The sequence below is a fragment of the Dasypus novemcinctus genome, chromosome 19 (assembly GCF_030445035.2).
Source record: "Dasypus novemcinctus isolate mDasNov1 chromosome 19, mDasNov1.1.hap2, whole genome shotgun sequence".
Lineage (NCBI taxonomy): Eukaryota > Metazoa > Chordata > Mammalia > Cingulata > Dasypodidae > Dasypus > Dasypus novemcinctus.
In genome coordinates, this window is record NC_080691.1 from 26,268,552 (window position 1) to 26,296,324 (window position 27,773).

The 27,773-nt window shown below is 50.2% G+C and overlaps 2 protein-coding genes across 4 annotated transcripts in view; one reads left to right on the forward strand and one right to left on the reverse strand.

Moving 5' to 3' along the window:
* The window catches only part of RNFT2 (ring finger protein, transmembrane 2), a 92,640-nt gene extending 74,705 nt beyond the window's left edge, over nt 1–17,935 (forward strand). For 2 of the 3 annotated variants that reach the window (XM_004461894.5, XM_023589775.3), the window contains one exon: nt 1,668–4,690. In XM_004461894.5, the coding sequence (XP_004461951.2) occupies nt 1,668–1,802 (135 nt within the window). In that variant the 3' untranslated portion in view covers nt 1,803–4,690. Of the gene's footprint in view, nt 1–1,667; nt 4,691–13,968 lie in introns of those variants that run through there. The other variant, XM_058281417.2, reaches the window with a different exon arrangement.
* On the reverse strand, nt 7,463–27,257 carry HRK (harakiri, BCL2 interacting protein). The gene is made up of 2 exons (XM_071209801.1): nt 26,878–27,257; nt 7,463–12,096 (listed from the first exon to the last, which is right to left on the reverse strand). Exon 1 carries the CDS (start codon nt 27,207–27,209, stop codon nt 26,934–26,936), a length of 276 nt encoding a protein of 91 aa, XP_071065902.1. The 5' UTR covers nt 27,210–27,257; the 3' UTR covers nt 7,463–12,096; nt 26,878–26,933.
* Nucleotides 27,258–27,773: the final 516 nt, after the last annotated feature.

The window sequence follows — 27,773 nt, forward strand, 5'->3', positions numbered from 1 at the left end:
GTGCCTTCTTTTTTTTTTTTTTTTAAATTTCTCTCCCCTTCTCCCCTGCCCCCCCCCCCCCCACAGTTGTCTGCTCTCTGTGTCCATTCGCTGTGTGTTCTTCTGTGACTGCTTCTGTCCTTATCAGCAGCACAGGAATCTGTGTTTCTTTTTGTTGCGTCATCTTGCTGTGTCAGCTCTCCGTGTGGGCGGCGCCATTCCTGGGCAGGCTGCACTTTCTTTCACGCTGGGCGGCTCTCCTTACGGGGTGCACTCCTTGCGCATGGGGGACATCCGAGTGGCCAGTACTCCTTGCACTCATCAGCACTGCGCACAGGCCATCTCCACACGGGTCAAGGAGGCCCGGGGTTTGAACCGCGGACCTCCCATGTGGTAGACGGACGCCTTATCCACTGGGCCAAGTTCGCTTCCCACCTTCTTTTTTTTAAACTCTATTTGTTATTATTTTATTGTTTAGATTTTTATATTATCATTTTCTCCAAACTTTTTATTTTGAAAAATTTAAAACCTAACGAAAAGTTACATAGAATGAACAGCTTTCTCTCCTTCACCTAGATTCACTAATTGTTACCATTTTATCACAGTTGCCTTTTCTTCATATAATTTTTTTTTGCCTAAACTGCTTTCGAGTGCGTTGCAGATGTTTCGATTCTTCATCCCTAAATACTTCAGCACGCATCTGCCAAGAGAAAGGACCTTCTACCCCATAACCACGATTCCCCTGTCACACCCAGGAAAATTTAAATTGATGTAACGTACTGTCTAAGAGATGGCATATATTTAACTTTCCCCACTTGTCTTCAAAATGTCCTGTATAGCTCAGTTCCCACCCCCTCATCCCCCATCCAGAATCTAGTCAAGAACCATGTGCTGCATTCGGTGCTTAAGTCTAAGTGCTTCTAATATGTTAGTTCATCTGCCTAATGGGGGCCGGGGAGTCCTATCGTGATCCCCATTTGACGATGAGGAAATTGAGGCACAGGGAGGTTAAGTCACTTGCCTAAGTCACACAGCCAGAACATGGTGGACCCTGTTGGCCTTGATCATCATTGGTCTTCTTTGGTTTCTCTGCCTTTCCCTTGACCCTTGTGGTCTACTATTAGTCCAGCAGCGAAAGGGCCAAAGGGATCCTTGTAAAGGACAAATCAGGTCAGGTCAGTCCTCTGCTCAGAGCCCTACCGTGGCTTCCTACTTCTCAATAAAAGCCGAAGTCCTTGTAATTGCCTAAAGGCCCTACACAATCTGCCCCCACCCCCTGTTGCCTTTCTGGCCTCCTGTCCCCCACTCCCGTCCTCCCCCTGCTCTGCCACCCTCTCCTGCTTTCTATTCCTCCAGCACACCAGACACACTCCTGCCTCGGGACCTTTGCACATGCTTCTCCTCCAGGCGTCATCAGGGCTCACTCCTCACCCTCATTTAAGTTTTACCCAAATGACACTACCTCCACGAAGCGTTTCCAGGCCACCCTGCTGAAAGCACCACCCTCCCAAGCACTCCCTCTCCTCCCCCCTTTCCATCTTAGCGCTTCTCTCCCCCATTAGAATGCAGGCTCCCTGAGGGCTGGGCTTGCCTGGTCCACTGCCATGTCCCAGCCCCTAGAGCCGAGGCGGGCACATAGTAGGTGCTCAGTCAACAGTGATGGGCCGTACCGGTTGCTGTCCCCGCAGCACGTGTTCTGTGAGGAGTGCCTCTGCCTCTGGCTGGACCGCGAGCGCACCTGCCCGCTCTGCCGCTCAGTGGCCGCGGATACCCTGCGCTGCTGGAAGGACGGCGCCACTTCTGCCCACTTCCAGGTGTATTAGAACTGAAGACGAGGAATCAAAGCCCGTCTCAGGCCTGCCGGGGAGACGACGGAGCCTCAGTTCCTGGGCCCAGCGCTGGGGGCTTCCCTGTGTTCCGGCTTCCAGCCTCCTCTCCTGCCTCCCTCCGCCTCTGACTCTCCCGCCATGCCCTGTCCTCCCCGCGCCCCCTCCCTCGTCATCTGCGGCTTGTGCATCCCTCCCCCTACAGATGGGGGGTCCTCCTTACTCAGACTCGGCCTCGGTCCAGGCAGCTCCTCCAGCCCCACGGCAAGGCGGCCAACTGGGAATACAGGACGGCCCACCTGTGGATTACCTGAGCCCACGGCGACCTAGTATCTAAGGCTGCACACGGGGCAGGGACGGCCCGCCTGTGGATTACCTGAGCCCACGGCGACCTAGTATCTAAGGCTGCACACGGGGCAGGGACGGCCCGCCTGTGGATTACCTGAGCCCACGGCGACCTAGTATCTAAGGCTGCACACGGGGCAGGGCCTGGAAGTCACTGCCTGCCCTGCAGAGTGGCCCAGGTCCACGGATTAGAACCACTGTGAAGCATTTTCAAAATGCAAACCCTGGGACCCGTCTTAGACCCATAATAACTTAACAAACCAAACAGTGTGTGCCAGGCCCAGCATCAGTCACCCAGCTTGGATTACCTCCTGTAACCTTCACAACAGCCCTGTGATGGAGATACTGTTGTTTCCCCCGTTTTACAGATGTTGGGAAACTGAGGCACAGAGCTTGGCGGGGTGACTTTCCCAAGGTCCATGGGGGGCTAAGGAAAGAGCCCACACTCCTAATGACAGTGAAACCTGCTCCTCTGACACTCTAGGCTGGAGGCCCAGAGAGAGGTTCTAAAAGCCCAACAGGTGATCCTGATGCCCACACCTGGTTAAGAATCAGCGGTCCAGGTTGTAGCACGCTAGAGCTGGACCGCATCGAGGATGCTCACCGTGAGCGCTCGCTCCCCAAATCTGGTTGCAGCTGGGTCCACCAAAAGACTGGGCCCATGAAATTGCCATTTTCCTGGATTCTGCCTGGGATGCTCCATCACATTTTGGGATCAAGAAAGGCCAGCTTTAGCCCAGATGTGGGTGCCAGTGGGTCTCCACACCCGTCTTTATTTGTCTCCTCCTCCTCTTCTTGTCCTCTCCCTCACTTAAGTCTCAGGCCTGTCACCAGCTGCCATGGACATTGCCTTCTCCCCTGGCAGCCTTCAAAGCGAAAGAGACGATCCACGGTACGGATTTTTCCACCAGCCGGGGTGGTGGCTTAGCGCACAGTAGCAACCAGTGTTTCTGTAATCTCTGTAACAGAACTACTCCTCCACCTGTGAACCCCTCCCGGCTTTGAAATCTGAGACGAGCTGGCACAGGTGACCCCACAGAAGCCACTGGAATCTTGCCTGCCCTACCCCTCTCCCAACTCTATCCTCTCATTGTCAACCTCAGCACAACGGTCTGGCGCCGGCGGCATTACAGAGAAAGCAGTCTGCGTGGCTAGTAAGCAGATGAGCTCGCGGGCCCCAGGAGGGACGCGCCGAAGCCTGGCTGCCACCTCGCCCTCGGCCAGCATTAACTCGCTCCCCCACCCGAATAGATTCAGGGCACTCGCCCCTGCGTGCCACCGAGCCAGGACTTTTTCCTTTGCTTGACAACCCTGGCTCTCTCGTGGTACCCAGCAAGACATCCCTTCCAGGGCAGCGTGGCATCTTTCAAGCTCTGTTACTATGGAAATGGCCATGATGTTACAATCCCGCTTGCCTGGATAATCAAGTCGGAAGGGGGAAAGGAGGGAGATGGGGCCGCATAGACTGGGCTGCTCTGTTCTCTCCGCCCTGAGGAAGAACCGAAGGGAAGCACCAGGCGCTTCTGCAACTGGTTTTTCCAGGAAAATCTGCCTGCCTGCCGATGCCGTCAAGGTGGCTTGCTGAATTAGAGCTGGAAAAGACAGGACAGTGGCCAAGTGTGGTGGAGAAGATAAAGCAGCCGGTTGGAAGTCAGACCTCAGATGCTGATTCCCAACAGTGCAAGACTGAGAAATCCCGTCACCTCCCTGTAGCCATCTCCGTGGAAACAAAACCCCGTATGTTATCTGCTGGAACCAAGGAAGCTAACAGTGTGGGTTTGTTTGTAGGGTACTGGTGAATATGCTAATGGTTTTTGCCAGTTTCATCCTCGTCACCCCCCCCCCAGAAAATTCTCCAGCATTCTGCAAATAATGAGCCATACCGCACTCTCTGCAGAGAGTGTGACGTGGGGAACACAGGGGGCAAGGGTCTGCCCTCGTTTGGGATTTTATTCGTTCATTCCCCACCCTCTGGGGGAAAGCCTCAGCTGAAGATTTTCTTTTGGGCGAAGGGATTTAACTTCTAAAATGAAAACTAAACTCTTGTTAGTTCAGAGTTTTCCCAACCCTGAAGAAAAAAACCGGGCTGCGTGTCTTCCCCAACACAAGTGTCAAAGCAGCCAAGAGCCACCCCTGGAAAACAAGAGCGGTGCCCCTCTCCTGTACCTTTTTGTCAGAAGAAGTAGCCAAGCATCAGGCTCAAAGTGTCCAATTCTTAATTTGTGATGACTCTCTGGCTTGATTTCCACACGACGTCCTTGGAAATGGCTCTCTTAATGTAAAAGCTGTTGAGAGTAACACATGTGAGAGAATAGAAAGGCAAGATTTGGACCTGACTGTAACAGCTTCATCCCCTTCAAAAGAAGAGGGTGTGCTGGGCATGGGGAGACACTCAGGCAGCCAAGACTTGGGCCTGGAAAGAGGAAATGGAAAGTGATTCCTGGCATCTTTTCGTATCTTTGCTCTCGGCCAGGCAGCCGTCTTGGGCGTTTTGAATGTCTCCTTAAGTTCCCTTCTGCCAATAAATATCCATCCTATAACTTGGTGTTTGTGGTCTTGATTCACCTTTCACCTCTTGAAGCCAAGGGCAACAGTTTCAGGACAAATGAGAAAAAACATCTGGGCAGTGGGCGGTTATCTTTTTTTTTTACATTTTTTTGCCTTTATTTTTTTAATATTACATTAAAAAAATATGAGGTCCCCATATACCCCCCACCCCCCTCACCCCACTCCTCCCCCCATAAAAACAACCTCCTCCATCATCATGAGACATTCATTGCATTTGGTGAATACATCTCTGAGCACCACTGCACCTCATGGTCAATGGTCCACACCATAGCCCACACTCTCCCACAGTCCACCCAGTGGGCCATGGGAGGACATACAATGTCCGGTAATTGTCCCTCCAGCACCACCCAGGACAAATCCAAGTCCCAAAAACGCCTCCACATCTCATCTCTTCCTCCCACTCCCTACCCCCAGCAGCCACCATGGCCACTTTCTCCACACCAAGGCCACATTTTCTTCGATTACTAATCACAGTAGTTCATGAATAGAATATCAGTTGGATGGTTATCTTGTGCTGGTTTCTCCCCAAAACAGACTTCAGCGAAGTGCACCTTCTTTATTAAGGAAGGGCTCCCAGGGGCACCAGTAAGCCAGCGAGTGAGGCAGGCCTGGGAATGGCCAGAAGTCCAGCAAGACGGCCACTTCTGGTGAAGTCCCAGCCCCGGCCTGATCGCACGGGACACTCTGGACTGGAAGTCGCACCTCCAGGCTTGGCCCATCACCAGGATAGCCAGGCAATCCTTGGTTATAGGTTGATGGGGCCCCTCTGAAATCCTTCAGACTCCCCACCCAGGACGCTGCAGTGGCCAAGGACGAGCTTCTGAAGGTCACGGGTGCTGGCAAGGCTGCGGCGCTGGAGCACTGGGGTGACAGGCTGGATCTGGAGGGGTCTCAGTGGGCCACCAGCAGTGGCCACTACAGAGTTAACTGCAGGTTGTGTGGACCCAGGATGTATTTATAGATTGCTTCAAAAGGTTTGCCTGGGTCTCTGGTTATGATGGAGATATATATATATATGACTTTTGCTTTTTTTAATGTTTTTATTTATTTTTAAAACATACATAAATCACACAAAATATATTACATTAAAATAAAAAATATATAGGGGATTCCCATATGCCCCACTCCCCACACCCCCCACTTTTCCTACATCAACAACTTCTTTTATTAGTGTGGTACATTCACCGCAATTGATGAATACATTTTGGAGCACTGCTACACAGCCTGGATTGTAGTTTACATTGTAGTTCACACCCTCAGTCCATTCAATGGGTTATGGTAGGATAGTCCTGCATCTGTCCCTGCAGTGTTATTGAGGACAACTCCAAGTCCCCAAAATGCCCGCATATTTCCCTCTGCCTGCCTTCAGCAGCTCCAGTGGCCGCTATCTCCACATCAATGACATGGATATCAATTTCTTCCACTACCAGAAACACAATAATTCTATAGTAGAATACCAGTAAGTCCACTCTAGTCAATATTTTATTCCCCAGTCCTGAGGACTCTGGGATGGTGCTGCCCACTCCACCTCTTAACTGAGAGGGGACTTGGATCCCACATAACCAATGGACAGGACTCTCCTGCTTGCAGTTGTAGACTCTCGGTTCCTTGGTGGTGGTTGTCCATTCACCTCGTTAGCTATCCTGGGTGAGTCCAAAGAACTGGAGAGTAGGTATGATGGAGATTTAAATGTAAATTAAATTTACATTTAAATTTACACCAGGTCAGCTTTGCAAACGCCAACGATGATTAGGTGACAACTCATTCCTCTCAAGGCTACTTAGGAGGCCAGCCGTGAAAACATCATCAGCCAGAACGTTTTGGTTGCAAGTGTTAGAAAACCAACACAGACTAGCTTAAAGGAGCACTTTTTTGGCTCATGTGACAGTATGGGGTTCAGGCACAGCAAGATTCAGGAGCTCCAGTGATGACCTTAGAATTGTGTCCCTTTAGCCCTTGATTTTCAGGCCGTTGGATCCCATGTGGGGGTAAGATGGCTTCCAGCAGCTCTGTGCTTGTATTCTACCAGCTTAACCACAACAAAACTTTGCTTCTACAAAGTTCCACAAGTCCGAAGGCTGACTCTCAATAGTTTGTCCCCAAACCAAGACTCTCAATAGTTTGTCCCCAAACCAATTACTTCAGGCTATAGGTTGAGGAGCTCGGGCCAGGCCTGGGTCAAGTATCAAGTTCTGAAGGTGGGAATAGAAATGGATGGGGAGGATAGAGTCAGCCCCCCTAAATGACGTGGACTGAAAGGGATGGGGTAGGTCACCAGAGAAAAAGAGGGAATCTATTATCACCCACCATTCTTAGGAAGAGACTAGAATCTGGTCTCTTGTTCCATCGCAGACCAGGTAAATGCAGGTAAAAAGTAGCCCCCCTCTGAGTGCCCTATTTGCCCATAGTTGGAGACATCAATCTGCAGGCTCATTAAATATATTTACATTATGTGTTGCCTGATTAGGGTTTTGTGCACTGACCTTGAACCGCTGGGCAAGTTTTATGAACCTGTTATCCAGCCCACGAGTCTATTCAGACCAACCCTCCCCTTGTTTGGGGTGGGGGTGGTGGTCTCAGGCCTAGGACAGAGAAGGGAGGTGAGTGTGGGGCCTTCTGCCCCCAGGGAGGGCGGGGGTGTGCAGGACCCAGGGGCTGGGACTCTCCCTAGCATGTAGTCAGATACCCCGGTCGTCTTCGGGAATCAACCTTGCCAAAAGAAATGAAAACACAAAGGCCTGGGCTGGAAGTGCACAACCAATTTTTTAATAAAGTCATTACAAATATGTACAAAGCGTCTCCAAGGTATGAAATTCCTCTTACAAAAGAGCACAATGAACCAACGGCATCAGAAACCACAACGGAATTTACCCAAGCGTATTGCCTCTCCGGCTGGGCCGGCGGCCTCACCAAGGCTCCCCACACCCACAGCCACCCCTAGCGCGTGCGCGCGGCTCCTGGGCGCTTCTAGTGCAAAAGCCCTTCGGGGAGGGACAAGCTTCCCCTGTCCTGGGAAAGAAGATGGACAGGCCCTGTCTGCAGACTAGATGTTCCTCCCGGGGACCTTCCAGAAACCAAGAACGTGAGGGGTAGGGGAGGAATACATAAAATCCCACTCAAAACCACCCAGCCTGCCCCGAGGGACCTCAGGTGGGACCCTCTTTGCCGTGGACCCTGCTCCCTGCTGGGTCCCACTGTGACCTCCTGTCTGATCTGGCACATCTTAAGGGGATCGATCAGGTGTGGCACGGCCTTCGGCTCATGGGCTTGTGAGTTATACAGACGTGAATGCCAGTATTGGCCCGGCCACTTAACTCTCTGAGCCTCAGTTTCCTCAGCTTTAAACGGAAATAACAGTAGTAGTATCTTCTAGAGTTGGTGTGAGGAATAACTGAGAGGAAGACATGTAGAGCACTCAGCCCAGTGCCCGGGGGCTGGGGGGCACTCCGTAAATGGGAGTTCTTGAATAAAAGCTTGTGTAAAGCGGCAAGAGCCAGTCTTTTCATGCTGGGAACGAAGTGGGACCACAGGCTTTATAACAGCTTTTGTCTGATCGCGTGGCTCTCAGCAACTACTGTGGAACAACCTGCCAGCAAGGCTTAGAGGTCACAGTGGTGACCTGACAAATCTGTTAAAAATCGTGAACCAGACCAGAAAGGGCCACTTAGCATCGTCTGGTTCCAAGCAGGGTTGTTCCTCCAACAATCAGTAAGTGAGTTTTTTCCAAAACAGGATCTACAACCTGGCATATTGTAGATGCTCAATAAATATTTGTTGAAAGAATGAATTAAAGTTTAAAAAATAAGCTGTGTTTAAGCTTTAAAATGACACATTTACATCAACTTCCTCTTAGGGCAGGGTGTCCAGCCTGCCATCCCTATCCCCTCTCCAGCCTCTGATCCTCTGGCTGACCCAGGCCAACGTAAGAGAAACTTCAGGAAAAAAAAGGGCATCCATCCACACAGAAGAACAAAGACTGTCCCGTGGCACTGCAGCTCCTGAGGCCAGGCGGACACTTATAAAGTCGACAGTGGTGAACCAGTATCCCCAGAAGATACTTGTGTAGCACCAGAGGACGACTCACTCAATTTCCCAGCAAGGGGGAGTGATATTTTGTAACTGTCAGAAACATAATAGAGTTGGAAGTACATGAATCAGCTTCATAAATTGTTAAACAATAGTCACAGCTCCATTGTTCTGTGACAGTATTTTTAAAGCACTCTCTCTTTTTTTGCATCAAAATAGGAAAGACAAAAACAAAAAAAAATGCAGCCACTGGAAGAAGTGGAAGTCCCTAGCATCTCAAGGAAGGCAAAAAGTGAAACAGGACCTGTGCCCTAGGAGGCGCTCGCACCGCAGGACCATGGACAGCGGCCAGTGAGGCTAGTGGATGCCCCCCAAAGAAAGCCATTACTCATATACTACATCTATGCCAAAAGGATTATGAAATGGAACCCCAAATTTGAAAGGGGAGAGGAGATCGTATTTGTTTGGGGGGGGGGTTGGGTTCCCAGAAGGGAATGGGTTTAATTTGGAATATTCAAGTCCCAGGAGGCTCCAGACCCTGTGGCACCCCAACCCCACCTTCTGCGACGAATGAAGAGGCCCTTTCCACTTGCCCCCACCTCATTATGCAGTGAGCTACCTAAACGATGATCTCAGAGGCCTCCCTCCGCTTTGCACGCACGCGCCAGCACACACACAGACACACACCACTGTCTGCTGAAACCCGATATGAGGTCTTTTTTTAAAATTTATTTCAAAGCCTCCCTCCCTCTCTCGCTCTCTTCACAGACGCTCTGCAGTGAAGCTAATCAAAATCAATGACTCCTTGGCAGCTGGAGAAAAGGGGAGAGAGCGGGAGGGATGGTGCCGGCACTTTGCACACTATGGAAATATTAAAAAAAAAAAAAAAATACCACCCCACTATCTCATGCAATCCAAGTAATGCAACAGGAGAGATGGTGGAGACAATATATACATATATATCATGCGTCAGGTTCCTAATACAAATGTCCATCAAGAAGTCCAATTTCATATAAAAAACAAACATTAAAAACAACCCCTTGTCAAAAAATCGGGGCCATCAAGAAATGCACTCAAATTAATGATGTGCAAAAAAAGGCAGGGATTAGATAAATACATGGTTTCTAATAATACATGAGAATTATGTACAAGCAACTTGGCTGTAAAGCTTCATCAGGAGGTCGTGGGTGCCCAGTTCTCTCAGCAATTTGGCTTCACTGAAATCAAAATCGCCCCAAATGCCAATCCCAGCATTTGGAATTTGGGTCCTCCAGGGGAGGAAAACAAAAGTTTCTCTGACCTTCCACCACCACCCCCTTCTCTAGGTGATCGAGCAGATCTCGAAGGTACAGCCTTAAAGAAGCAGAGAACTATGATTGCATAAAACTGTCGTTGACGAAAACCCCCTCCCAGGTGGAGGGGCCGAGCTGCAAAGAGCCTAGTCTCTGGCTAGGAAAGTGACTAAATATAAGCAGAGACTTTTCCTCATTCCGTTCTCATTAATTTGCCTTCCCTAAAGTTCATGCCTTCGTGGGGATGTCGCCAGCCCCTTCCTGCGTGACAGTCTCTGGCAAATATCAACTAGAGGGAGGGCTCAAGTGAAGAGGGGAAACAAGTTTTCCACAAACAAGTTTTCCTTTTTGCTTTAGCTGACTTCAACACTGTCTGCAGGTCTTCCCGCACCTTCAGCAGTTCTGGGTTGCATTTTTCTTTAAAGAGTTATTTAGGAAAAAAAAAAAATCAGGCATGGATTCAAAAAAGAAGCCATGCTCCTGGTTCGCAGCTTCACTGGGAGGTCATGCCTTCTAAAGGACCTCATAATTTTCAGCAAAGGCTATGGCGGGAGGGAGCAAGGTAACTCCCATTTCAGGCCCATGCACTTTAACAACTCCCGATCGCTGCTGACTTCTTGGAACTGGAGGGCTCTCCATTAAACAGCCCACCAGACTTCCTGTCCGTACGTACCGAGCAGTGACCTACAAAGCCAGCCTTGTAGAATAACTCCGTCTGCATCTGCTGCCAGACGCCTCACCAGCTCGGCTTTGCAAATGGCAGTGCGTGATACCCTGAACAGAGGAATAATACGGGGTTTTGTTGGGTGTCGTAACAATGAAAGAAAAAAAAAAATCACTGCTCCCTGAAGAGTCTTTGCAGCCAAGTCGCAGTCCAGCACACATCTCTTTTTTAGCCCTTCTAGAAACATCTGATATAGTAGCTTATCCCGGAAAAATCAGACCCTCTGTCAGTTAGCGAGATGCTGGGCATGTAAATGGCCCGCTCCCTCCTCCAACATCCCTTGCTTTTCAGTCACCTTTGACCAGCCTTTTCTTGGGTCTTCAATCCATAAAACCTAAGCCCTGAAATCCCCTTGGGAGTGGAGGAGGCTACAGGTTGAACTCCCAGGATCTTTTTTGCGGGGCCACGAGGAGGGAATAGCAAATCAGTCCCGTGCGAGGCCAGCTTTCCACCCCATAACCAGTGAGCTGTCCCTCCCCGCCTCCCAGATCCCAAGGTTTGCCCCAAACCCCTCTGGATCTTTATCCCCGCATAAAGAAAGAGACTCTCAAGTGGCACTTCGGCAACTCGTCCCTTTAAAAAAAAGAATCTGAAAGAGCAAAAGAGAAATCTCTCTTGTCCCCCGACCTTCCAGGTCTGTCAGTAAAGTAACACAGCAGCCCAGCAAGAGCACACTTAGCACCGGCAGAATGTAAGTGAAGCACCAGACACCGAATTGGGAAAAATCCCCATTTCTCTTGCTGGGACAGTGGGATCTATCTATCTAAGTAGGTATAGAGAAAGAAAGAGTAGGACTTGTTAAGATTTTTAGAGAGGGAGTTATCCCATTCTGCCCTCACAAAATTGGCCCCAAGTCCATCTCATTTCTTTTTTTCTATCTGGCCTTTTGCAATTTGACCTCTTACTCCACCGGCCCCTATCCCCAGGCCAGTTGGTCGACTCTGAGGCTAATTCCCACCAGTCATTGCAAAATTGCTAGGTACACGGCAGGCATCGCTCCTCCGGCGCCCCGGTCATTAAAGAATATCAGAGTTCATGTGGCAAGGTGCAGAAGAGGGAAGGGACCATGTCCTCCACAAGGCATGCGCTGATTAGTAATATTCATATTTTCTTTTTATATAGAGAGCTGTATGTAAATAGCATTGGGGTGTCTGTTTCGGCAGCTGGATATCCAAAGGGCATCCCCAGTCCCATTCTGCATTTCTACTGTGGCTCCAGGCGCTGTCTTTATTCTCCACTTCCTTCTCGAAGTGCCAGCCACGGCCTTTCAAGCTCTGGGCTCCCCCTCAGGAAAACGGGAACCAGCTTTCTCCAAGGACACAGGGTTTTCACCAACCTGTAGAAATAAAGGTTTGCAACTGGGTCAGTAGGCACGTGCAGACAGCTGCTGGGGATGACGTCAGTGCAGGGCCCTGGTGGAGGGAGGATGGGGGAGAGCTACCAGATAAAGGACTCTGACTGGGGACAAAAGGTTCCCCCCAAAGCTGGTCTTAGCGCTTGGGCAGAAGCTCTGTCCATGCAGCAACCTTCCCTAAATACACATGTGCACACACAGCTCCATTGTCAGACCAGACATTTACATAAGCCTCTTCTGTGATTAGAAAAAGAGACTCTCAGCCACACTCCTTTTTGGCGCCTCCTTATTAGGAACAGGACTTTTCTCTTTGTTTCATACATCCAAATTGGAGGCAGAATTTAGGATAGTCTCTGCTCTCATTCGTTCATGTTTCTTTCTTTCCAAACATGCCAAGCACCATCCTAGATTCTCCAGATCCAGTGACATAGTTCTTGTCCTTGAGAGGCTTAGAGGCCGAGAGAGGAAGATGGAAAGAAACTGATAATGACAGTCTCATGTGAAGAGCATGAATCTGGGTAAGCCTGGGCTACGGGAGCCCAGAGGAGAGGCAGCCCGCCAGGGACAGGAAGAGCAAGAGGCAGAGCCCTGCTGAGTGGTGAGGGGTGACAGGGAATTAGCAAGATGAGATGAGGCCCTCTGGGCACAGCACACCCCCCACAACACTGGTACATGTACCTTCCCAGCAGCCCAATTCTCCGCAGCCAAGAGGTGGAAACGACCCAAAGGTCCATCATCTGATAAGTGGGTAAAGAAAATGTGGTCTGTCTATACAATGGAATATTATCCGGCCCTAAAAAAGAATGAAGTTCTGATACATGCCAGAACCTGGATGAACCTGGACAGCATCATGCTAAGTGAAAGAAGACACAAAAGGTCACCTATTGCCTGGTCCTAGTGACATGAACTGTCCACAAGAGGCAAATCTAGAGAGACGCAGTTGATGAGTGGTTGCCGAGGGCAGGAGGGCAGGAGGGAATTGGGGAGGGACTGCTAATGGGTAGGGCGTTTCTTTGGGGGAGATGAAAAGGTTCTAAAATTGATTGTGGTGACTGAGTATACTAAAAGCCATTGAATCATACAATTTAAACGGGTGGATATTATGATATGTGCAGGAGGGGGAGGAAAAGTGAGAGGCAGAGGAGAAACAGCACAAGGGAATGTTTATCAATTGATACACACATTCAACTGATGAAAGCCAGCATGACCAGGTCTGGGACGGGGTGGGGGGGTGGGGGAAAGGAGGCTGGAGAATTAGCAGAGATCAAACATTTCACACCTTACTGTAAAGCAGATGTTTTAATAACTTCCAGATGAGTTAATACCAACCATCTGGGTGCAAGCCCACCTTCTCCCCTCCCTGCCAGGTGCTCCGTGTCCCCAGACGTTGACTCACGTGAACCATAGCCACCTGACCCCCTTGGCTTTCCTGTGAGCAGGAAGCTATTTCCAAATGGGGTGACGTTCACAGGACAAGAGGAGGTACCAAGGGGAATGAGATCCAGGCATTTTATTCTCGCTCCCTTCCTGCTGGGTCACGAGTTGCCTGGTCCCATCGCTGAAAGCCACGGCTAACTGGTGCAGCTGCAGCCCCCTCTCCAGGCTCCAGGTCCCACTCTGTCCCCTCCCGCTTCAGGCCAGGGTGGTATCAGTGCCTCTCTCTTGTTGGTTTCCTAAGCCCTGCTCACACCTCCACTCAACTTTGCTCCCATCATCCGGTTTCAGGGACCCTGACCCCGATGCATGGCTGAATGAAGGCGGGGGTCACAAACATATGGACCCACAGACAACTTTAGCTGACAGTCACAGGATATGAATCACTGAATTCAAACCTTTTGCTTCTGACCTACTTAGGTGAGGACCAAAGACCTCTGCAGCAGCTATTCCCAGTTGCTCTTCTATTACAGGGCAACCAGACAGCAGGAATTCTGCATTGTTGCATCGCCGCCATGTATTTTCACAGACTTCTCAATCGACTCAACTGATAAACACACTCAACTGATGAAAACCAGCTTCTGTAATGTTGTGGGAAAATAGTAGGAACATGGTTTGAAGTTGAAATGTTTCCATAATGCAGACAAAAAGTGTGGGCTTAGGAACACCGTCTGGTCAGCATGAAAAAATGTTTTGCATAAGGAGGCGTTTGAACTTTGTAGGACCTGTTCCTTATTATTGTAAATGTTGCATCCGTTCTTTATTATTGTAAATAACAAACAGCTGCTTGCTAGTTCCTAAATAAATACAATGTGGAAACTAGGGTCGAGGCTCTCAGTTCCCGAAGCTGAGAGTCCCCTGGTCCCATCTTTGTTTCCTCTCTTGTGTCTTTCTCTCCGTCCTTTATTTAAGTTCTGCATCACTTTCCCTTCGAGGTAATCAATTGCTGAGCTAGCTCAGCACTGTAACCCCTAAAATCTCAACTTAGTTTCTGGTCATACTGGTCTACAGGATGAAAGTTAGTGGAAACCTGTGACATTCTCCTAAGATAATCATGCTTCCTTAACTACAAAAAGGAGGGCTGGGGAGAGAAAGAACTACATTTTTTAAAGCACCTACTATGTGCTGTTGCATTGATGATGTGCTAAGCATTGTTCTCAGCACTAGGTAAGGCAGAGCCTTACTGGGAAAGCCATGCATACCAGAGACTAGTACTGTAAAGGACACTTGTTCAGGGGAGTATATTGGTAGTCCAGGGATCAGGATGATATTACGTTCATGAAGGAAGCTTCTGAGAGAAAGCAGTATTTGAATTGGGCCTTGAAGAGACACGTAGTTTGGTTTTTCTCTAATCTGGATGAAGGGAGTGTCTTAGTTTGCCAGAGCTGCTATAACAAAATATCACAGACTTTACTTGTTGGCTTCAGCAACGGAAATGTGTCACCAGGGCCATGCTTCCTCTAAAGGAGAGACTCCTTTGCACGCCTCTCCCCTGGCTTCTGGCGAGTGACTGGTAATCCATGGCCTTTCTCGGCTTGTGGCAGTGTCACTCAATCTCTGCCCCTGTCACAGAGCCAGCTCTCTAGCCATGTCCAGACTTCCCTGCTTGTAAGGACACTAGTCATATTGGATTAAGAGCTCACCCTCCTCCCTCATCTTAACTAAAATAACATCCTCAGAGATCCTATTTCCAAGTGGGGTCATGTTCACAGGACAAGGGTTAGAATTTGAACATGTCCTTTTGGAGGACACGATTCAACTCGTAACAGGAAGGATGGCTTAGGTGGGGAAAGAGCTTGAGCCTTGAAAATCCGAGGGCTCCGAGAAGTATGGCTCGAAACGGGGAGCAGCATGATCAGGGAAATGCTTCCGATAGTTGTGGGAATTGAGGTTGTGCATGTGAGTTGAACTCAGGCAATGAAGGGAAAATGATGGCTTCAGGAGAAGTAAGAGAAGCAATATTTTTAAAGCTACTACCAACCGCATCCACAAAAGGAATGGCATTTTCTTGCAAAACTAGGTGGGACCACCAACTGGGGGATCTTAACTTGGACAGCCCAGGCTAGGGATCTAACCCACAGAAATAGGCACATGAATGTACAAGGATAGGTGTTGAGGATGTTCCCTGCAACTTTATTTGTAACAGCAACAACCTGGAAGCAATCCATGTGTGCAACAATAGGGGACTGGATTAAAAAAGGAAGCTACAAGCATTTTAGAAAGAGGAAAATGTAACTATGCTGAGAAAGACGGTATTTGAAAAAAGCAAACAGCACAATCCGGATCTTTTTTCTTTTTAATGATTGTGTGTGTTCATGTATTATACACAGTAGGAACTCGTTTTATGAGACCAATATGTTCCAAGACCCTTCACGGAAGGTAAAATCACGCATAACAGCGAACCCTGTTATTTAATAAGTATCTTAGATGAACACGCCTACCACACGTTTTAATAAAGAAGGCAAATCAATACTCTAGTAACAAGTAAACAAAATTAATCATAGAAATAATTTTTAAACACTTTAGTTCTCTCTTTTTCTGTTTTTATTTTTTTCCATTGACAGTTGCATTTACCTGAATTCATGTGTGTTGAGTTCGTGTAAAATGAGGCCCTCCTCTATACTGCATATTCAGAGAGGCAAAGGAAGGTAAGCGTTACGAGCACAGGCTCTGAAGTTAGATGGCTGAGTTGGAATCCTGATTCTGACATTTAAAAGCTGTGTTACCTTGGGCCAGTCATGTAACCTCTCTGGACTTCAGTCTCCTCATGTGGAAAAGTGCAGTAGTGTCAGTCTTCTGTGTTGATGTGAGAACTCAAAGTATTAGCATGTGCAAGGCATTAAAACCATGCTGGCATGGAATAAGTCTACATTTATTGTTATTCTTATTGTTATTGTTGTTATATACTCCAAATTGATGACACTGTAGGTTACCCCAGGGAAGTAGATTTGGGGACAGAGTAAAAGGGAACCTGCAGGGCTTTTCTTTATATATGTTATAAGCTTCTGTGCCATTTACATTATATACTTGTATATTTTTTTCTTTTTTTGCAAGGAGCAAGTATTAATTGTACAACTGAAAATTGTAATTTTAAAATCATGAAGGCCACTGCCTGCTATGAGCCACTGGCTTGTCCCTGGGATGTAGTTCATCAAATTTGGCACATAAAGAACTTTCTCAGATGCTGACTCACAACAAAAGTTCAAGCCTGAAGAGAGTCATGAAACGGCTTTTAAAAAGATTCCCCAGGTTCCACTTGCCACCCCCAGCATTGGGAAGGCGGTCTGGGGGAGACGGGGGAGGAAGGAGAAACCTCAGGACCCTGAAGGCAGTAGGCTGCGATGCAGTAGGATGCTTGCTCCCTTTCTCTTACTATCTGAGAAGAATTAGGACACTTAGGTTCCCTCCTAAGAGGCCCTAATTTTTTATTTTAAAAATGCCGCTTTAGCGCTAGTTATTTGCACTATGGATAAGTTACAAATTCAAGCAACATAGGATGACCTGAAAATAAAAGGAAAGTCCTCCTTCACTCCACCCCTCAACCCCATTCCCCTTCCCAGAAGCAGCCGGCATTTACAGAACAATTTCTGTGCATTTTTAGACAGCCTTGCTTTTTTTTTTGGCCTACTATTGCGTCCCCATAGCCAAGCATAATGCCTGGCACATAGTAGGTGAAGTGCTGGATTCATTATATATCAAAAGACAGGGTAAAAACATGAGCAGGTGAAAAATGGTGGCAACTTCCCCGCTCTTCGTCTCTGGTTTCTGAGGGTCTATCTTGACCCCGAAATTCATCCTCTCAGGGGAAGGCAGGGTGCCCTGGTCTGTGCCATCGCCTCAGTCTCCCTCTGTGTAGCTCATGCTGGCCAGTTAGAGAGCCGGGCACTGGGGAGACGGTGGGGAGGGCCTGAAAATGTGGAAGGCTAGGTTTTGGACTGAGAAAAGAAGACAGCTGGCAACCCCTGGAGGAAGTATTTGACCCTCCTCCCCACGCCCAATCCTCCTGCTATCAAGACAGTTATTGATTATCCAAAGTTCACAGGGACCGATTCATAGCACCTACCCACTAATAAGTTGGGGCAGGTGCGCCTTGAATGCCAAACTAACTTGACCTCCAAAAAGGGAAGCACTTAGAGTTGGGGAAGTAGCTCAACACAGAATCAACACCAAATCCCAAAGGGCAGACCCTTCTTGACGTTAATTGTGGCCTATAAAACAATCTTGCCCGTCTGTAGCAAATGTTTAAATATGTACTTCCTTTGACCCAGTAATTTCATACCTAAGAATGTGAGTTTTTGTTTGCAACGTTTTCCAAACAAGAATGTTCACTACAATTTTGTTTACACTATCAGAAAATGGGAGAAAAGAAAAAAACAAAAAACAAAAATGTCCCTTGGACTGACAATGTGATAGCCAGGTCCTGAGCCTCAACAGACTCCAGCACCTACAATCTGATCTATTGGACTTACCACACTCAGCTAAGATGGAGTTGAAGAAGGACAACCACCACACCATGGAGCCTAGAGTGATTACAACTGAAAATGGGAGGATTGCATCCAGCATCCATGTGGAATCTGAGCCTCCTCTTGACATAGAGGTGCAATGGACACAACCAATCCAATGTCCACATAGAAGAGGTGGCATTGGATTGGGAAAAGTGGACATGGTGGACGATGGGTATGGGGAAAGGCAGGAAGAGATGAGAGGTGGAGGCGTCTTTGGGACATGGAGCTGCCCTGGATGGTGCTTCAGAGGTAATCACCGGACATTGTAAATCCTCACAGGGCCCACTGGATGGAATGGAGGAGAGTATGGGCCATGATGTGAACCATTGTCTATGAGGTGCAGAGGTGCCCAAAGATGTACTTACCAAATCCAATGGATGTGTCATGATGATGGGAACGAGTGTTGTTGGGGGGGGGGGGGGAGAGGGGGAGTGGGGGGGTGGGGTTGAATGGGACCTCACATATATATTTTTAATGTAATATTATTACAAAGTCAATTAAATAAATAAATAAATAAATAAATGGGTGTAAAAGCTGTTGTGAGAATTAAAAAAAAAAAAAATGTCCCTTGGGAGGTGACAAACAAGTAAATCATGGCCCATCCAAGAAAGCATGGTGCTAACAAACTCCATGCAGCCATTAAAAAGGATGATGAAAACCTTTCTCTATTGACATGGGAAGATCTCAACAACCTCTTTTTGGTGGGGGGAAAAAGCAGGTTATAAAACAGCAAGCACAGAATGTTCTCATTCATTTAAAATAGGATGCATGTGTGGGTGTGTGAACACATCAGGGGGTGCCTGGCAGGATGTTCCCCTAAATGAGAGGCCCCAAATTTAAACACACTGGGCCCAGTAACTTATTCCCAATAGGGCCTGGGGCTAACTGGAGAGTTTGTGTCCTATCTAAAGGGATCTCCATACTCATCTCCAGCCCATTGCTGCCACACGGGAATAAAGACTTAGTGTTCCCAGATCTTTCCATTTTTCCAAGAAAAACTGGAACTACAGGCTTCTACATGAAGTGCCTAATTTTTAAGTGTTGGGGGAAAAAACACGCACACCAAACAAAACTCATCTGCTGCCCAATTCTTCTGAGGGACCACCAGTTTTCAACCCCATACCTTAAACAACTCAGATATCCTTAGATAAATGAGTCAGCTGGCATTTGAGCTTCCCTCTCAGGAACTGTCTCTGGGCCTCAGTTTCCCCATCTGTTAGGTGAGAGTCTCTAAAGTCCTGCCTAGGGTCTAGCTATGATTCTAGAATAGGGACCTTTTTATCACTATTCTTTGAAGAAATGGATCAAAACTGGTTGCTCGCTCAAATGGGGGGAAGTAGAGGAGTATGAAATCAGCCAAATTTTATGGCAAATTTTTGATACTTCACAAGTTCTCAGAGGCTTACCCCCAATTCATCTATTCATTCATTCATTCATAAATGTCTACTCTGTGCCAGTCACCGTGCCAAGAGCTGGGATACAGTGATAAGTAAAACAGATGTGGTTCCTGCCTAAAGGGGGCCAAGAGGCCAGTGTCACTGGGGTTAGGGAGCCCTGACAGAGTGGCTTAAGCAACTGCTGGTGGACCACAGAGCTGGGGAAGCAGGATTAGCAACTGCTTTCAGCACGAGCTCAGAAAAGTACCCAGAGCTCCCACCTACATCCAGACTTTGGGCCCATGGGTTGAATTTTACACTAAATAAGGACAACACAAATCCCACACTATCATTTCTGAACACCAATGGCATGCCTTATACTGTACTAAGTCAGACTATGATCTACTTCCTTTATACTAGGAGCACCCAGAAAATGAAATACTAAGCAACCATATTTGTGTTTGTAGAAAATTATTTTATGGCATAGTGAACTGTCTGTGATATATTGAAAAAAGGCAGGTTACAAGTAATATATTTAGAATGATTCCATTTGTTAAAGTACCTATCAACGCATTTTTTTCCATTTTTAAATTTTGGGGGTCTTTCTGTTTTCTTTTTCAATACATTTTTAAATATATTTCTTATTGAAGTATATCATTCATAAATAAACATGCATAAATAGTAAATGTATAGTAAAGATTGTGAACTTACAAAACATACATAACATCACACAGGGGTCTCATCTATCACCCCTCCACCAACACTATGCATTGCTGTGAAACATTTGTTACAAACTATGCAAGAGCATCATCAAAATATTTCTACCAACTATAGGATAGTCCTTATCTTTCATTTGGTATATTTTTCCCCCAACCCACACTATTTTTTTAAATATACTTTTGTTACAGATGTTATGAACTTGCAAAACAATCATACAGATGAGTAGATTTCCCATACAACACCACACCATGATGGAACATTTGCTACAGATTATGAGATAATATCATCAGACTATCACCACCAATCACAGTCCACAGCATACCTTGGGCACACTTTTTCCATACACCTCCATTATCAACACTGTACAACTTTGGCATCGATACATTTTTTTAAAATGGGAAGAAGTACACCAAAATGTTAGTAATGGTAGTGAGGTAACAACTGACAAAAATTTTCTTTCTTCCAGCATTTTCCAAATATTCGATAATGAATTGGTAAATTTTTTATAGAAAAAGTTTGTTTTTGTTTTTTAAAGGAATATCACACAAAGTTTCCCAAAGCAATTAAAAGTTCACCTTGCCCAATTCTGCAGCCTGTATAGCAAAGTTTCGATGATGGCAAACACCTCTGGGGCAGCCATCTTGGACAGGCCAGCGTCATCTCCAAAGGCCAGAAAGGGAAGCCTTCTCCTTTCCTAGGTACCCAGTAGGAATAAAAGAAGCAACTCACTGATGTGGCTAAAACGGAGACAAATCAGATCCCCCACCTGACAGCTGGGGCATCCATGTGGGGCAGGAAGGAGAGGGGGAAACATGTCAAGTTGAATGGCCAAAGTTCTTCCACGATGGATGTATAACAGCATGGCCCCTCGCACTGGGGGTTGGGCATCAGTGAACCGGCACAGGGTCGGGACACCTAACTGACCTTGGCGAGTCAGACTTCCACCGTGTGGGATGGGGGTCAGAGTCAGGCTCTCCAGCCTCTTGAATGAATCTGGGAGCCGCTGAGGGCAGGGGCCAGAACTTGTTCCTCTCTGTATGCCTGCATCCCAGAGCATGGCTCAGAGCTGGCACTCGACTCATGTTTGCAAATGCATGATGCCAAAATATAGTCCCTTTTATTGGATCACATCTAATTCCCCTATTGCAATGCGCCTCCTCATTCACTGCTGGTACTTGTGAATCCCTTTACTAATGAAAACTTTTCAGAGCCTGGTTTTCCCACCCCTTTCTTCCCAGTGCACTTAGAATAAAACTCAGTCTCCCTCTCATGGTCTGATGTAGCTCCTGTCTACTCTCCAGTTTCTTCCCCAAGGTGATCATGGCTTTAGCCACATTGCTGGTATTTTCTGTCCCTCACACACACGTGCAGTCTCACCTCTAGGCTACTAAATGAACTTGCTATTCTCTCTTCCCACAACACCGTTCTTCCAGGTCGTCCTGTGACAGGCTCCTTTTTGCCAGTGCTTCCTCCACAAAGTGGCTGCCCTGCCCACAGGGGATAAGGAGCCCCAAGCTCTCTTCTCTTACATTTCCTTCATGGTCTTCAGAGGTCCCAGCACTTTCTGAAAGTATCTCTTTGTTAGTATGCCTGTCCCCATGATGGCCACAACAGTATCTCTTGCCCCTCGCGCTTTTCTAGGACTCTGCCACTGCCGTACCAGAGGGTGGAGCCTAATTCTGCTCCCCTTGAATCTGGCCAGCATGACTTCTGAAGCAGGGTCTGAAAAGGCAGAGCAGCTTCCACCTTGTTCCCTGGGACCCTCGCTTTTGGAGCTCTGAGCCACCATGTCCGGAGACCAGCTACCCTGAGGCTGCCATGCTGAGAGGAAGCCCAGGCTACATGAAGAGGTGGAGGGGGTAGGGATGCTCTGATTGACAGCCCAGCTGAGATCCCAGCTGACTCCCAGCATCCACAGCCAGTTTGTGTCAATGAAGTGGCCCCAGCCATCCCATAGCAGAGATGAGTAGCCCTGCTATGCCCTGTCCAAAATCCTAACCCGCAGACTGTGTCAACATAATAAAATAATTGTTTGAAGTGGCTAAATCTTGGGGTAATTTGTTAGGCAGAACAAGCCTTATTTACTTACTGTCTGTCTCCTCCCACTGAAATGTAAGCTCCAGGAGAGCTGGGCCTTTTATGTCTTGGTCCTTCCTGTAGTCACAGAGCCCTGCACACAGTAGGTGTTCAATAATTCAGAGCTGAATGAGTGAAAGAAGGTGAAGCTGGGAAACAGCAGTATCTGTCTTGCATGGTTTCTTACTGATTCAACACATATTTATAGTGTACCTCCTATGTGACAAGAAAGTCACCGGGCACTGGGGGCTACAGGGGCACCTCATTGTTCTTGTGCAATCCTATGACACATACACTGGTGATGACCAGAGGGAGGTCCCCAATCCACCACCTCCTGCCCTTCAACATAAGTCTGAAAAGCTGACTTTTCAAAACCGAGAAGTGCAGCTGCCAAATCCATCCAGCCCACATCTGGGGGCTGGTACAGCCGCTTTTATATCCATAGCCCTGTCACTTGTGTCCTGGCTTCTCAGTAGGCACATGGATGACTGCAGACAGGGGCCATGTGGCGGGAAGGCTGCCACGGGCCTGCACATCTGGCCCCTTCCCGGGGGGTTCTTTCCCAACAGCTGTCCTCCTTGGGCTCAGCTAGCTCCCTCCCCTGGCCCAGCCTAAGCCCAGGCTTTCAAGCTCAAAAAGTAATCCTGGCAGGGGTGCCGCAGGCCGGAGGGAGGCCTGTGGGATGCGCCTCCAGGTTTAACCACTTAATCCCCAAAGTACCTGCCAAGAACCAGTTAGCATGTCTGGCTGGCAAGCCAGGCCGTCATTAATTCATTAAAGCAGGCTCCTGCTGGCCCATTATCTTCCTTGCCGCTGACCACGTCGCCTCTTGGGCTTGCAGAATCCTCCTCTCTCCTTTCCCCTTGGTCCCAAGGAAGGTTTCTGCCCCCACCGCACCCCCACTCTCCCCTCTACCCACCCCCAGCCCCCACTCCCAGCCAGATTCCTCGGCTCCATTGCCTCTCCGTCCCTACCCCCTCCCAAGGAACACTTCTCCCTCCCACGCCTCCACCAGCCAGCACTCACCATAAAGCATCTTTTGTTCCCTCTCTCCTGTATCTGGGAGCAATGACTGGTTAAATCCCACCCATCCTCCTCCAGGCCTCCCCAGTCGAGAAAGGGACTCTCACTAGTGCAGGAATTCGCTGCTCACCACCCCCTCTGCTTGCTACCCCAGATCTCCTCTTCCCTGGCATTCTGCAAGTCCTCTGCAGGGCAGAGTGCAGCAGCCACCCAAGGTAGAGGCTACAGGTTCAGTTCTGATGTTGAGACAATTCAGCTGGATGCTCTCTGCCTCAGTTTCCCCATTGAAATAGTAAGAAGAAGGCTAGCCTCTAGTTCTAACAATATAATAACATCCTCTGTTAGATGAGCTGAGTGCCAGGCACTCTGCTGGGCACTTGAAATGGAAGATTTGCCATCATCTTCCCAATGACCCTGGAAGAAGTGCCAGCCCCAGTTTACAGATGAAGGCTCTGAGAGGTGAGGCCGCTTACCCAAGGTCATACTACCAGCAAATGTGAAAAAAATCCAGTTCCCTTGGATCCCTAAACCCACGTATTTAACCACGGTGCTACCCTGGACCACCTGGCACTAATGCCCGAAGAGGGCAAGTAAGAATTGTATAGAATTGCCAAAAGCTTTCTCCTTTCGCGGGTAGCCAGCAGTAATGAAAAGATTTATCTCATTGATATGGGTTAAAACAGAGACAGATTCCCCAATCCAGCAGTAGGGACACCAGTTTAGGGCACAAGCATAATCATGATAGTGCACATATTTCCACTTCTTATGCACCAGGCACTGTTCTAGAGCTTTCTGCAAATGAATTGATTTAACCCTTTCAACAACCCTGTGCATTAAGTACTATCATTGTCCCTATTTTACATATGGGAAAGCTGAGTCTCAGGTTGTTCTTTAAAAATAATGGCTCCTGAGAAAACCTCACGCTGGAGGCTCAAAGCAAGTTTGTTCAAACACTGGTCCTGCATATAGGTAAGCTCACCTTTTTAACTCCTAAGAGAAGAATTAAAAGTGGCTGACACGGGCCTCCCTGAAACACCTATGCTACTGTATAAGCATTCCATTTCTCCCACAGGGAAGGGCATGGTGGAGGGCACCCTACGTTCAGCACAGAATTCAACAAACTGTCCTTTCTCCAGTGGATTTCCTTTCCCTTCTTCCTCTTTTATCAGGGACTGGGAAAAGATGGATTTCCCCAAATTAGGCTAAATGCACAAGAAAGGCCCGTGGGCAGGTACTCTGAGGTCAGGACGTGACACGGCAGGGAGTCCCTGCAATCTGGTGGGACCAGAAGCAGGAGGGTGGCGAACCCCGGAACGCGAGCGCAGGAAGGGGGTGGGAGCGCAGGAAGGGGGTGTGATCCGATGCTACCCGTGCCCGGGGCGAGCGGGGGGGCGGCGCAGGAGGAAAGCCGTGGGGGCATCCTGGGGTCAGGGCACCCGCAGGGGGAGAACCCCAGAGGGTGGGGCTGCTGGGGACGCCTGGGCGGGCCACAGCTGGCGGGGAGGAGAAGCCCGGGTGAGGGGAGGGAGTGGCCTGGGACCAGGACGCAGCAAGGAACTAACTCGGACAGAAGCGGGGGAAGGGAAAGAAACTCTCAGGCGAGAACATGTGGCGCACCCCACCCCCACCTCAGCCGCCCCAGAGAAACTCCTCGCCGCTCTCCCCTGCCGCGCGGTGCAGTCTTCCAACGCCTTCTCCGAGCCTGCGCGCCAAGGGGCGTCACTTCGTCCCCCCGGCATGCCCTCGCGGAGCCCTCGGGTCACCTCCAGGCACGCAACCTTCTCTTCTGGGCCCCGGTGGCATCCCCGCCCTGGACACGCACACACCTACCCAGGCGCACTGCCGGGCTCTGACCAGGCATTCTCTGCCCCCAAGTGGGGCACCGGGCACCTGCTCCCTGTCCCAGAAAGGGAGCGCTTTCCCAAGCTCTCTGGGATCCCAAGCCCAGAAGAACCCGTCTCCCAACCCCCTTCCCCCATTTCTGTGACGCTTCCCCATCGCTTCTTCTAAAGTCACTTTCCCAACTGTCTTGCAACTTGTTCTCCCGGCAGTTTCTCTTTCCTCTCCAGCTTCCCGGACCTTTTTCCTTTTCCGCCGTCACTCTCTCATTTTTTCTTTCCCTCTCCTCCCTCCTCCTTTCTGCTTTGGACTTCGCGCCCCTCCCTCCCTCCCTTTTTCCTCTCTCTCCAAAATGCTCTCTCCTCGATACTCGGAAACCCCAGCCTGGCCCTTTCCAACTGAGGGTGCCCCGGGCCCCACGTCGGCGTGGGGGAGAAGCGGATGCGATCTCGGGCGCCCGGGAGCGGGGCGCCACCTGAAAGCCGGGTGCCACCAGAGAGCCGGGCGGGAGCGCACCCCATGGCACACCTCTCCTAGCCAGCGCCGGAGCAGCGCCAGCCCACGCGGCATCTGTCGCCCGAGCTTCCGGCTCACACCCCGCGCGCCCCCGCAGCAACCCGGGCGCCGCCACCCCCCACGCTCCGGCTGCCGCCTCTTCCCGCGGGCGCCGCGCCAGCTTCCCAAGGTGTCGGCGCACAGCGGGGGCTGGGCCGGGACCCCAGCGCCTGGCATCCGTGGGCCGTGAGTTCATCCCGCTGCCGCTGGCTTTCTCACCTTCGACCTTCATCTTCCCGCCGAGAGCCAGAAATGGGCTCAGCCTGGTTCTCTCCTCCCCCATTCTCGGCAGCGCTCCCCTCTTCTCCGGGGCCTAGAAAGACGACCTTTACCCACTTTTGTTCCCCCAAAGCGCCTAGCGCAGTGTCTGGCGCACAGCTGGTGCTCCGTAATTCCCCCACTCCAAGAGCCTCGAGTCACCGAACCAAACACACGAGGCGCTCGATACCCCCACCCCCACTCCTGCGCAGTACCTAGTATCCAGCAAGCTCTCAAAACATCGCGCGCCTAAACAGAGCCTAGCACCCAGAGGAGTTCAATAAATGCTCTCTGAGTAAGGTTTTCCCCTGGCGTTTCCCTAGGAGCTTCGGGGCCATCTCCTCGATCGCAGTGCCAACCGCCAGATCTGGAGGAGGGAGGGTGGCGCTCCGTAAGCGGGATACTTCGCTGGAGAAGGTGTGAAGAAGTTGCCAGAACGAAGGAAAACTGGGAAGTGCGCGGGCCTTGGGGAGAAAGAGGGCATCAGCCGAAGCCTAGAGCGGGAGGAGAAGGCGCGAGATGCCTGCGGGGCGCCTGAGAGTGGGGAACACAAACTGGAGAAGTGGCATTTTAGGACACGGGGGTTGGGAGCAGAGGTGCTGGAGACAGGGGCGACTTGGAAAGGAGACCAGAGATCCTCTCGAACCCGCGATCAAATATCGTGACTTGAAACTACATTCTGGAGCGAACTCACTTTTTTCACTTGCAGTGTGTATTTACAGGACGGACGGGTGCGCTGGAGGCAGTGGCATGCGCTTAAGGAGCCTGAGAGAAGGGGACAGAAACGGATGGCCTGATACTTGGAAGGATTGATGGGGACTGAGTAAGAAGGGCGGCCAGAGATCGCCGCGGGAGAAGAGAGCAGAGGAAGGAGGGAAGAGAAGAAAGCTGAACTTGCCGCCCCGCGGCTCGGCGGCCAGCTCCGCGTGCCCCAGCCCCGCTGCCGCGCCCGGGCGCTCGCCCGCCGCCTCGCTTACCTGTTGCTCGCTCCGTCTCGGTCTCGGCTCTGGCCCCACCAAGAAGCCCCGCGTTCCTACAAGTTCCGCCTGCCGAGCAGCCAGGCCGCCAGCGCCGCCACCTGCGCGGCCGCGCACAGCCAGGGCCAGTAGGTGTGCAGCGCGCCGGGCGCCGGCGTCCTCGGGCCCCGCGCGCGGCGCCGCCACATGGTGCGCTGGTGCAGCTCGTCGCCGAGCGCCTTGAGCCGGGCGGCCGTGAGCTGCGCGGCGGCCGAGCGCAGACCCAGGCGGCCCGCGCTGCAGGCGCACACGGCCGGGGGCCCGCGGCCGCGGTGCAGGGGGCACGGGCACATGACCGCTCGCCTGGCTCCCTCCCCGCGCTCGGGCCGCCCCTCGCCTCCGCTCCCTCCGGCCTCCGCGCCCGCCGCCGCCGTGCTGCAGCCGCCGGGGGCCTCCCCTGGACACCAAGTTTCTCCTTGTGTTGTGCGTTTGTTGTGCTGACGGCGCTATTATTAATTAAAGTGTCACATGGTGGAGGGGGGCGGGGAGGGCGCGGGGAGGGGGTTACATCATCCAGCCCCCGGGGGGGAGGGGGGCTGCAGGCAGAAGAAACCGAGAGGTAACTTTTAACCCTCGCGGCGCCGGCAGCGAGGGCGCGCGCGGTTTGGAGGAGGACGAGCGCGGCGTGCTGGTTCGCGAGAAGGCGCCGCGCCGCCGAGGTCCCGGGCTTTGGGGTGGCGGGCGACCCTCCGGGAGGCGGGGATCGCGAGGGAAGGATTTCGCCTGCCCCTTTTCTTGAATTCGGCCCCCGTTCCGATCTGGCGAGAGAAGGAGGCCTGTTTGTCGTTGAGGGTGAAGCTGATTTCGAATCCGTCCGCATGATTCCAACATATTCCGAGGCGGTTGTATTGTTTTGG

Excerpts from the sequence above, each read along its gene's own strand:
- HRK (XM_071209801.1), bottom strand. The coding sequence starts at position 27,209 with ATGTGCCCGTGCCCCCTGCACCGCGGCCGCGGGCCCCCGGCCGTGTGC.